Consider the following 12,493-nt stretch of genomic DNA (forward strand, 5'->3'; position numbering starts at 1 on the left):
ACTGGGATATTTCACTCAGCATAATGTTCTCCAGAGTCAACCATTTTGAATAATATTGCCAATAACAAGGTGTCATATGTCATATGTCCTGTGATTTTTGCCCTTTCTAATAGTCAGATCTTCCCAATCTAACTTATTGGGCCATCTTTCCTTGTGAAATCTGTAATACGGATTTACATGACATACTAATTTAGGGTGATGCGATGGCACCTAACAACAAGAGCGTCTTAGTTATCCAGTCCACTGTAAAGAATACCACAAGAGAAGACATTATTGAGTTGACTAAAACTCATAGTGACCCTTTGAACCAAAGATCTAAACCGTGCTGTATCATGCCTTAACTTCAGGATCTCTGTCATGCTCAGGCCCAGCGTTGCATTGACTCTGTCATTCCATCTCATCAAGGACCTTCCTCTCTTTCCCTGACTCTCTTTGACTCTCTGCTTTTCCCAGTGTGATGTCCTTTTCCAAGGACTGATATCTCCTGGTAACATGCCCAGAGTGTATGAGATGAAGTTTCACCATCTTTGACTCTCAAGAGCACCCACCCTAGTTGCACTTTCTCCAAGATGGATTTCTTTGTTCTTTTGGCAGGGGCTTCTGTATAGACTACTCTCCACTGACACCGCAGCTCAAAGACATCCATTCTTCTTCTGTCTTCCTCATTCATTGCCTAACCCTCACTTGCATTTGAAGCATTTGAAAATACCATTGCTTAGGTCAGGCATACCTTAGTCTTTAAACTAACATCTTCACATCTTAGCACTTTAAGGTCATTGAGGGCAGCTGCTACTATTGTGGATCCATAGAAAATGGAATTGTTGACAACGTTAGTCTTCATCTGTAATGATCTTGCCTGTGTTGTGTTGTGAGGATTTTTGTTTTCTTGATGTTGAGTTGTGATCTGCATTGAACCTACATTAATCTTTTTTAGTAACTGCTTAAGTCTTCTTCACTTTCTGCAAGCTAGGTTGTGTCATCTGCATAACACAGGTTGTTACTAAATCTTCCTCTAGTTCTGATGCCAAGTCCTTCTTTGTCGATACTGGTGACAGAGCTTCCAGCGCCACGGTAAATCACAGCTGCCACAGTATAGCAGGTTGTCTCGGCCATGAGTGGAGGGGCTTTCACAAAAGGGAGTTTGTTCTCTCACAGGAGAGAGGCTAGAAGGCTAAATTCCGGGTCTGGCTCTAGGGGAAGCTCTCTTTTGGTTCTGGAGGGAGGCGTACATCTGTCAGCCTAACATATTTTTGACAGTCTTCATATGTCTTGCCACCAGTCTTTCTGTGCATGTAAGCAGTTTGTCACACAGGGGCCCTGGATCCATAGCAGATGCTCTGCTCTTGGCTCTTCTTTCTCGGTAACACTAAGGTCCCAAGATCTCTCTTTACTTGTTTAATCTCTCTTTATATCTCAAAAGAGATTGATTCAACGATACAGGCAAATCCTGTAGATTAGTTTATTAACATAATTGCCACTAATCCTGCCTCATTAACACCATAGAGGTTAGGATTTACAACAGTTAGGATATGTATATCAGCATAATACTGAGACTCGTGGCCAAGCCAAGCACACTTTTTGAGAGGGCACCTTTCAGTCTCTAGCACTCCGCTAGCCCACATAGAGCACATATACTTGACAGGCCTGAACCCAAGGATAATTAAGGATAATAAGGACTGTAGGACCCCACGCTGCCTTCCCCTCAGTGCTGCAGTTGTTATGTGCCATAGAGTTGGAACCGACACTCTGGATTTTGAGAGGCAGTTAATCACACAGGACAAGATTGCCCATTCCTCTCCCGTGGAGCAGCTGGTGGCCTCGAACCATATGTCTTTGGGATTGCAGCGCAGCTTCTTGACACGAGGCCACCAGAGTCAGCTGGTCATTAATCCATGCATCATTGTCTTGGCAACTTCCTTTTGGCCTCCTTTCATCAGTCTAGATGTCCTTTAGTTTGGGAACTGGGCTTGTTTCCTCATGTAATTCCCTTCATGTTGCCTTGACAGAATCTCTTCTTTGCTCAAAGCTTGTGATGTTTTTTGAGAGTGAGGAGTCAGAGGTGAAGAAAATAGAACAGAGAGTGGATAGATACCAGGGATCTTAGACCTTAGTGGTTGGTGTGGTGGTCACAGATTGGATTCGCAACCTTAAAAATAGGGAAAATAATCCACTGTAGCTTTGAGACTTGACCCTGATCCAAGGATCCCTCAAGGTTCCTTCATTAAACCAGAATATAAAACCTTTCTGCCTCTTGAAAAGTGTTAAAACTTGGCCAGAGTCTCCAGAATTTAACTGTCTTTTGGAGTAGCTAACATAGGACAGAAAATTGAAACCTTTGGGTGTTAGGCTTAGGTTCCATTACCCTTATGATCCTAATAAAGCAGGTCTATTGATAGTGTGGCAAGCCATCGGCTCTTGCCTTTTAGGCATAGGATTGGTTCTCTCTAAAATGATTCTTTAAGGTTCTGAGGTATTTAAACATTAAAATCCTGTTTAGTTATTTTACTAGTAAGTGAATACCCTCAGAAATCCTTAAAAATGTGCTGCCCAGAACATTAATGAAAGAAAGCCCTTCTCAGGGGTTGTGCCAGCAAGAGGGCAGGACTTCAAAAGGAATGTCTTGCTCTTATTTTTCATGATGTGGGGAAATGCTTGTTAAATTCTCACTGTCATAAACTTCATGTGCAGTAGAGAATGCTGAAGCCAGATCCTGCCGTTTCCCATTATTAGCAGTGTAACTGGAGGCAGAGGACCCTTAACTCGTCTGGGGTCATAGTCCAGCCTGTCCAGCCGTGCAGATTGTTAGAAAGATCTTATGTGATAATGCTTCTTAAGGTAAAGATCTCTAAGGCAGTGGGAGTTTGTATTAGAATTACCTGTAACACTTCAAAAAAATACAGATTGTCAGAACTGCTGTCCCAGTCTCTCTCTGGTGGCGGTAGATTTTCTTTTAAATTCCCACATGACATCCCAGACTGATTTGAATTTCCTTTTTCAGTACGCCATTACCTTTTTTGGCATCTACCTACAGTGATGCTCAGTGCCCTCTACTGCAGCTTGCACCTTCTTTGGGGGTTGTTACCATGTTGGGCTGTTAACCAAAGGTTGGTAGCATGAATCTCCCCCTGCTCTGAGGGAGAAATGCAGACAGTCTGCTCCTAGAATACTTACAGCCTTGGAGACCAGGTGGAGGATTATTGTGAGTCAGGATAAACTGGACAGCAGTGGGGTTTTGGCATTTTTGGTTGTTTAACCTAGCCCGTGGTACCCTGATGGCATAGTAGTCAAGGCACTTGGTTCCTAGCCCAGTACTATGAATCTCCCAGCTGCTACATGGAAAAAAATATGTGGCAGTTCAACTGACACATGAAAAAATGCTCAAAATCACTGACAGTAAGAGAGATACAAATCAAAACCACAGTGAGTTACCATCTCACCCCAAGAGCAGTGACAAACTTTAGGAGGACAGCAAACAATAAATTTTGGAGAGGTGGGAACTCACACACACTGCTGATGGGATTGTAAAATGGTACAACCACTCTGGAGACAGTTTGGTGTTTTTCCTCAAAAAGTTGATCATAGAAACTCTGTATGACCCACTGTTTGACTACTAGGAATACACCCCAAGGAAATTCAATCTGAGACACAAACAGAGATCTACACACATTATTCACCATTGTAAGAACATGGAAACAACCCAAATGTCCAACCACAGATTAATGGATTAGGAAATTGTGGTACATTCACACAATGGAATACTACGCAGCACTCAGGAGCAACGTTTTCAAAAAATGCTGCATAACTTGGGGGAGACTGGAGAGCATTATGCTTAGTGAATTAACTCAGTCTCATAAGGACAAATACTGCAACTAGTAAAACGTGTATGGGGACCCAATGGGGGAAGCGATGGGAGTGGAGGGGTGAGGAGGGTAGGATTTGCAGTTTGGTGTGTGGAGGGAGGAGATGAAGGAAATGGGAAGGATCTGTCAGGTACCTGAAATAACTGGACAATACTGGGCAAGGTCCAATGGTGATTGATATGATAAAACATAATGCATAGGGGATGATTGTATGAAACACAGTATGAATGAAGAGTAGTACGAAACACAATGTTTATGAACTTTGTGAGCAAACCAATATAAAAGAAAAAAAGGTCTGTGGCACTACAGCTGCTTTCTCAGCCTGAGAGAGCCATCATGGTTTAGAATCAACTCTACAGCCATGGATTTGGTGTGTGGGTAACCTGGGCCAGTCCAGCCCTTCCAGTTCTCAGTGTTTAAGCATTGACCTTGTAACATTTTCGATAGCTCTTGTACCCACCCCGTGTTCTGCAGAAGTCACAGTTGTTTTGACCACCATGTCTGTCTTTGCTCGTATTACTTTATCTACCAGGAATGACTCTTCCCTTAGTTCTAAATTGTACACCACCTGTAGGGGCTGGCTTCAGTCCCTGCTCTGCCATTTATTCTCAACATCATTTGGCATAAAAGTTAAGAACTGAAATGAAAATTGTAAATTTCCTCAAAGATTAAAAAACAATCAAAGCTGGAGACCTGGATTAAGTGCCTTGCCCAAACCTATACCTAGAGACAGAGCTAGGATTAAAGCCCAGACCTCCAGACTTTTCCTTATGCGCCTTTCCCACCCTCAACAACATGGGTTGACCTGGTGACTGTAACAGTGGCTGAAGTATGTCGAAGATGGTGAGACGGCACAGGAAAAGGCAAGGTTCATAGGGTTGTTCATAGGGTCATTATGAGTCACCGTCAACTCAGTGACACAACCACCACCCTTTCCACAGCACTTCTTTACTTCCAAACGCCCTCTTTTTTCCCTAAAAAAATATCAACCTTGTTAGTTTTTCCTAGTGGCTCTTTGGTCAAAATTTGTGGATAAATGTCCAGTATGTACCTGTGACTGTGTGACACCCTCTTGGAGCATCTTCTCTTCATCTTAAAGTTGAGCTAATACCATCATCTCACAGACTCTTATTTTTAGTGTACACCTACCCCCCCATCCTTAGATTCCTTAAGAGCAAAAGATAGTGTCTCAGTCATATTTGCATCTGCTCAAAGGGACCTTGAAAGTGTGATTTCTCAGACCCGCGTCCTCAACATCACTTGGCAGCTTATTAGAAATGCTGACTCTCCTGCTTCCTGCAGGCCCACCAACCCCGTAACGTGGAGGACACCCCAGCATTCTGTGTTTTGACAAGCCCTCCAGGTGACTCGATGGAGCTCATGTTAGAGACTGAGAACCACTGTCTGTGGTGCCTATGTTTAGCTTGCTTGATAACTGATTATCACATATTTATTTCAAATCCTCAAGTAATAAAATGTGTGGCATGATGGTGACAGGCATTTTAATTTTGTCTGTCTGCTGTTTGAACTGGAGTCTAGCAGGATGTAGACAGTTTCATGGATCTCTTCATCCACCAAATGACACTAGGTTGCTTTGTTCTAATGGGGGAGAAACCTATAGCAGGTGATTGTATTAAATGGTTTTCAGGTGAACAGCACTAGTGTGAGAGACATTACATCACTGTTTTTAAAATAAAGAATGGCAGCTTTTTAGAATATTGTATACTATAACACCAAAACCATTTTCTTTTTCATGTGTAATGAAACAAAATGACATTTTCCCTCATCTTTGCGTTGATGTTTAAAAACTGTTGGAATGTTAATCATATGAGGATAAATTGAGAACTAAGTTAAGCTTTAGGTACAACTGGTTGATGCTAAGTCCTTTGCCTCTTTTGACTGGAGGTTGGGAATTTGCAGGGCACAATCTGTTTTGACAGTTGTATAGGGCTGCAGGTGTCTCTGAACTTGCCCCTGCGTTCACGGTACCAGAGGGGAGCCATAGAGATAGCCTGTAGTTTCTGACTGCGGGTGATCACATAATTGTTTTGTACTTTCCAAAAAAGCAGCAGTTCTCCAAAAGGTGAAGTTTCATTTTATTGAAGGCTACTACGTGCTGAGAACAAACTATTCTTGACTCTATAATTACTCTGACACCTGAAAGACAGGATCGCCAAGCTCCTGGGTAGAAGGGAGCCTGAGAAGCTCCAAGTCCCAGTGGTTAACTTTGTAAATGCCAGGAGCCTGCATTTGCTGAGTGAATTCTCCTTTCTCTTGACTTTGACCGAATATCTGTAACGCGGTCTGACTTAAACTGAAGCAAAATCTTCTTGGCTACCTCAGTCTTCAGCAAGACGTAAGATCACGTTCTCCAGTCCCACCAGGCCTGCTTTCTTTTCTACTGGATTAAATATTTGATGGTTGTCATCATCATCACGGCTTTTAAGTGAATTTCCTATATTGACTCTCACCCTTGCTGGTGCCGGGCTGCTGACTGTAAAGTTGGCAGTTCACATTCACCAGGTGCTTCTCGAGAGGAAAATGGACATTGTCTTCCTGTAAAAATTTACAGCCTAGGGGACCCACTGGAGAATCCATTTGAGTCAGAATCATCAACTCATTGGCAGTGAATTTGCGTTTTTGAGTGTGTGCAAAGAAAGCATCATTCTTGATGTCGTCAATACATTACTTCTGAATATCACAACCAACTGGATGCTGCTGTCCTCTGTTTCCAGATTAGGGAAGAAATTCCAGAAGGGAGGCATCCTTTGTCCAAACCGTGCAGGAAATTTGTGAAGAGCCTGTGAGAGTTGAGCCTAGAAAGCTGTGTAGAAGTTGGTTGTGACTTAAATATAGTATAGTAGTAATATTTGAAAGTTAGATAATTTGAGTAAGTTATTATCAAAATCCTTGATTCTGGTGGAAAATCACCCCTTGGCTTTTTTTCAGCTTTGTGCTTTGATTTTTGTAACGCATTTTTTTCTTAAAGTAAAATGCCTGGGAGACTGCATTTAAACTGTGGCTGTTACACTGAGCTTTCTGGAACAAGGCTGGAAGCCTACCCAGGGAGCATACCTTGCAGTCAGCACACGTAAGACCTTGCATTTACACATCTTTTAATCTAAGATGGGTCATACCTGGTCAGCCTCCCAAAACCCTGTGGGGTGCACTTAGACTTGACGAGGAAGACGTGCACAGAAAACAGAAAAGACACAATGTGGCTTCACCAGGGGCCACTCTTCCTTCTTAAGTACAAAATCAATGTCCAAACAGAACTGTGAATGGTGCTAAGGTGCGGGGAGGTGTTAGCTCCACGAGAAACACTTCCCTTGTCCTTTCTAGGTACAGAAATTATTTGTCATTTCAAAAACTTGAATAGATAGCAAGTCTGCCTCAGATTAGCAGCTCCTGTTAGGTGCCTGCATTCCAAGGACAATGGGTACTATAAATAAAAACACATTAAGAGGCTCGCTTCTCTCTGTATAGCTTTATCTGAGGGGCACTGTTAATGGAGAGGTATTTGCGTCTCTCAGTTGGAACAACAGTGGGGGTGGCCATGAAAGATACTCTCTACAGTAGATGTGCCCCCTCTGAGGCTCCCAAGTAGCAGAGCATGCGGCAGGCAAAGAATTGTGGGTAGTAATTTGGGTGTTAAAATATTAACACATTTTTTGCATATTTAATGTGGTTTCCTTTTTAAATAGTAGGCTGATTATGGCATAGGAACACATAGGTTTATGGTTTCAAATTAATATTTAAGCATTAAAAAAAAATCCAACAGGGACCTACTTTGTTATACATCCCATTCATTGAAACAGGAGCTGCTTTCTTTTTGACGTTCCTGATTTTATACCAGCTAATTGGCCCCCAAGTTTTACAGTTGCAACTTGTGACAGAAGCTTCATGATAGATGCTAGTCTTTAAAAAATTTCAAAACATGAAATAATTTGTTTAGTGAAGATTTGAGTACCTGCTGTGTGCTGGTCACTCGTCTCTGAACCAGAAATAGATTCTCTGAGAAGGTTTCACAAAGGAAGGAGCTTTTGTCCCTGGACGTTAGGAATGTGAGAGTATATGCAGTCATCAACTATTGAATGTTAAGTATACATAAATATATGTCTCTATCTGTATCTGCTATGCACTACTAGTTGGTTTTTGTTTTCTGATTCTTAACCTGCCTTTTCCCCTTTCTCACTTGTGCTTCACCCTAACTCAGATCCTAGAACTTTTGAGAAATTTGTCCTGGGGAAGGCAGCAAGGCCCCTTAATGTAACCTCCTCTCTCCTTTTTCCCCACAGGCAAAGATGCCGTTTGATGCCAACAAACTGTATTGCAGTGAAGTGCTGGCCATATTGCTCCAGGACAACGACGGTGAGCCTCCCTCTCGGGCTGCTCCTCTGTGAGGACAGGAGCCCGGCTTGTTTCAGATCATGACAGCGAGCTCTCTTGCCTTTGGCATCCCCTTGCTCTCCCTCGCACTCCCCGTGCAGCTTTTGTACTCTGTCAAGCTGTATTGATTTTGTTTGCTGATGTATCAGTGTTAGACGGCTGTAAAATCTGACAGTTAGCTTCATTTTTTTTTCCCCTTCCTCTTATTTTTTTTCCTTCCTTTTAGAAAACAGGGAATTGCTCGGAGAACTGGATGGAATCGATGTGCTTCTTCAGCAGTTATCCGTGAGTAATTCTTAGACTTCCTGTCTGCCATGAAGATGCATGACCTCATTTAAATGGGAGGTGGAGCTGGAAATCGTGGGGCAGAAAAAGCCACATGATGCAGGCAGTATGGAGGTGCATGGCAGCTTTGAGGGTACACTAGAGGTACACGGTTTAGCTCCTTTCCTTGGTCACTTGCTCTTTGTGACCACATGCCACTGTTTATACCCAGTATAGACTTTTCCAGTCTAATGATAAGATATGTGTCACTCAGAAAGAGGTGTGCTTTGCCTATATGTGTGTTCTTGGGCCAAAAAGACCAAATTACTGTCAGAGTTGACCCACTCCCAAGATAGTCACCTCTTTTTCAATCTGTCACTAAAAATAGAATCTATTCATATAAGATCCAGATAAGCTCAAGGAACGAATGCAAGTTCCAGTGCAGCAGGGTGAAGGTCACAGAGGAGAGGGGAGGGAAGGGTGAAGTATTGGAGGCTGCTGTGAGAAATGGAAATTGCCATTTGCTCACTGTAAGAAATAGAAATCCAATTGAAATGTTGTTCTGCTGGCATTCTGGAAATACTGTTTAAAATTTCTTCTAACAAATCTCATCTGTGCTACTCCCAAAAACAAGACTGAAAATAGATCATTTGGATTAAAACTTGAGAGTGTTGGGAGTGTCTGAGCTCTCAGTTTGCATACAGCTTCTGTCTTGGAGCCAGAGCCCAAGTGCTTGGCTTCCACCCTCAAAACAAAGTTTTTAAATTGGAATCTGTCTCCAGCTCTGAGGAAGGTGCTTAGTCCTCTTCCTGCCAGTTTATTTATTGATCATTCTGTAATAGATTGTATGCGTATGCATATACTGTTAATACGGTTTCCCCCTCAACGTGCTATAGATCTTTGGCAAAGACAAACCTTCTCTTTTAGACCCTCAAGGAGACAGAGAGCCACCCCAACGACAACACACAGCAAAAGCACCGGGTCGCAACAAACCCAGACCCGCACCAACCCATAGTGGACCAGAACGCAGTGCAGTCGCTTCTTAGAAAGAGGGGACACGAGAATACAGATGTCGAGAAAGCAGAGATTCAGACGCCTCAAGAACCAACAGAAAGAGACACCCAGAAGGAGACCGAAGACGCGGCAGAAATACACATCGACGCCAGAGTGGATGGACAGGTCCTAGCACACAAGGAAAAGAATTTGGAAAGGCTGAACGAACCGGAAAAAGAAAACACAGACAGACTCAACAACAAGCTGAATATTGTGAAAAACAACAAAAACTGAAAGCCAGAGATGTGATAACAGGCACCCAAAAAGACACGCCTCCAGGAACTGAGAAAGAGGCGGAAGGCAAAGAGGCAAGCTGAAGCCAACAAACCGGAGGACAGCGAAGGACGGGCCAGATTGCGAAAGGACAACAACAAAAACAAGGAAAAGATACGAGAACAGGACGCAATCCACGCCACTCTCCAGAAGTGACACGTGTTTAAAAGACACAATCCCAGCACAGCGGAGGAACAAGAGATGATGGAGAATCTCTTTGATTCGCTCTGTTCCTGCCTCATGCTCAGTTCTAATCGTGAGCGCTTCCTGAAGGGTGAGGGACTTCAGCTGATGAATCTCATGCTCAGGTATGTTGCTAATCTCCCTGCTCTCCTATACTTGTTGTCTGACTCGCCACTGGAAGCCTGGCTAGTCAAGAGCATTAAGCCATGCTCTTTGACTCTGTTGTTTCTTCCTACCCACATAAAAGAGTAAATCTTCAGTAATGTATGTGCGTATATGTGTTATATTGCTCTTATTGTGTGCCTGTGTGTCAAAGAGTCAGTCCAGTTCTTAGGGATCCTGTTATGACAAAGAAGGACAGCCCCCGGGTAGGATCTCCCAGACTGTTACCTTTCAGGAGCACTTTGCCAGGTCTTTTCTCCTGTGCAGCAACTGGTAGGTTCCAACTGCCAGTATTTCTATTATCAGCCAAGTGCTTAACTATAGTGCCACCATGGCCTCTGAAAGTAGGTTATGTTGTTGTTTGCTGTTAAATTGGAACCAACTCATAGCTGACCCTCCAGTGGGTTCTCAGAGACACTAAATTGCACAAGAGGAGATTGCCCATTCTTCATCCTTGAAGCAGCAGGTGTATTAAAAATGCACGCCTTTGGGATTACAGCACAGCGTCTTACCACTAGGCCACCAGAGCTCAAATAGTGGGTTAAATAAAAAGTGTATTATGTGTGTTTTGGTCTGTTTGTATCTTCTTGTTGTGTCAACTGATAATACGATCACCTCATTGAAGGTAGATGTCCTTGTTTCCGTTTTGGAGAAATCAAGTAATTAATGCCTGAATTTATCCCATGTTAAATTTTCTCACACTCTGTCTATCACACACATACCTGTCTTATCCCACGTTTTTTATAATTTATTTCCCCCATGCATTTATTCAACTATGCATTGTCCATTTACTGTGAGCCTAGCATCTTCTTGTTGTTATGTGATGTTACAACTCGCAGTGACTCTGTGAACAGCAGACCTAAACCTGCGCTATCCTGCACTGTCCTCCTGATCTCCTCCGGGATTAAGCCCCTTGTTACAGTCACCATGTCAGGACCATCTTGAATGAAGGTCTTCCTCTCTTTCTCAGCCCCTCCACCTTTCCCAGCATGAGGTTTTTCTCCAAGGACCAGCCCCTCTCAGCAACATGCCCAAAGGATGTGAGAGGAAGTTTCACCAGCTTGGCCTTTAAGGAGCCCCCTGGCTGTACTTCCTCCTGGACAGACTTGTTTGTTCTTTTGGCAGTGGAGGGAATATTCAGTGCTCTTCTCCAACCCCACCATTTTTTGTTTCTTACTCATTGCCCAATTTTCAAATGCACAGGAAGCAATTGAACATAGCTTTGATCAGACACACCTTCATCTTTAAACTGACACTAATGATCTTGAGCGCTTTGGAGAGATCCTTGACAGCAGATTTTCCTAACACAGCATTTCTTTTGATTGCTTTTTGTTTTGGTATCTATTAAGAACATTTAATTCATTAAGGAATGAATTGCTAATTTTTCAAATATTGATATTATGAATGGTTTTTCTTCATGGGAAACATTTTAAATTATTTACAGAACAAATGAGATTAAGAGGAGCTTAGCAAGGGTTGTGAGTTGCCGGTGGCCAGGGCAACAATTCCTGCGTCATTATTTTGTGGATGTGTAAGCTCAAAGTTCTTCCAAATTCCAAATCTTTCTAAAGAAAGGAATTTGACAAGGTTTGATTGCCCCTTTTCAATTGTACCGTCAGTCTTTTTCTTCTGTACCAACTACAAACTTTGGAACCCTTTCAAGTCCTTCTGTGGGCAAAACAAAAATTCAGAGGAGGTCTGAGATGAGGAAAAGGCTTCAGTGAAGGTGCCGAAGGCAGCTTTGTGACGTTCAGTGGCTCAGCTGCGTGCGACCTGTGAGCTTGTCATGAAGGACAACCGGAACGTCTGCCGTGCTCAGGCGCTCCGGCAGCCATGCTTACACTTGCACCTGATGTTACACGGCTGACACTTGTTACCGAGCCCCTTACCCTGGACTTGCGGCACAGTAGGTAGACCCCCCACATGTCCAGGAGCCCCAGCCAGGCCTGGGCTGGAGCCAGTTGTCCTGCAGCAGAGCTGTTGACCTTCTGGTGGGCCCTCACAGGCGTCCCAAAGACCCGGCCAAGGAAGCCATCACTCACAGTGGTGACACCATCCCTGTCTTCAGGTTTCTTGACTGCCATTACCATGGGTTTTGATTGTGGATCCAAGTAAAATGTGATCTATAATAACCTCAAGCTTTTCTCCTTCTATGGATGTTGTATATTGGTCCAGTGGTGAGGATTTTTGTTTTCTTGAGCCTCACATGGTGTTGTTGTTGTTGTGTACCATCAAGTCAGAACTTAACCCACAGCGGACCCTCTAGCAAATTTTCAGAGGCAGTAAGTCACACAGGAGGAGGTTGCCTG

At 43.3% G+C, this 12,493-nt stretch overlaps 1 protein-coding gene across 1 annotated transcript in view; it reads left to right on the forward strand.

The window, feature by feature from the left end:
* CTNNBL1 (catenin, beta like 1) overlaps window positions 1-12,493 on the forward strand; it is a 131,441-nt gene that overhangs the window by 38,941 nt on the left and 80,007 nt on the right. The window contains 3 exon segments of the mRNA XM_006903619.1: window positions 8,159-8,231; window positions 8,476-8,534; window positions 9,993-10,147. Coding sequence (XP_006903681.1) covers window positions 8,159-8,231; window positions 8,476-8,534; window positions 9,993-10,147 — 287 coding nt within the window.

Source organism: Elephantulus edwardii, unplaced genomic scaffold (assembly GCF_000299155.1).
Source record: "Elephantulus edwardii isolate Elephantulus edwardi_28Jun2011 unplaced genomic scaffold, EleEdw1.0 scaffold00015, whole genome shotgun sequence".
Classification (NCBI taxonomy): Eukaryota; Metazoa; Chordata; class Mammalia; order Macroscelidea; family Macroscelididae; genus Elephantulus; species Elephantulus edwardii.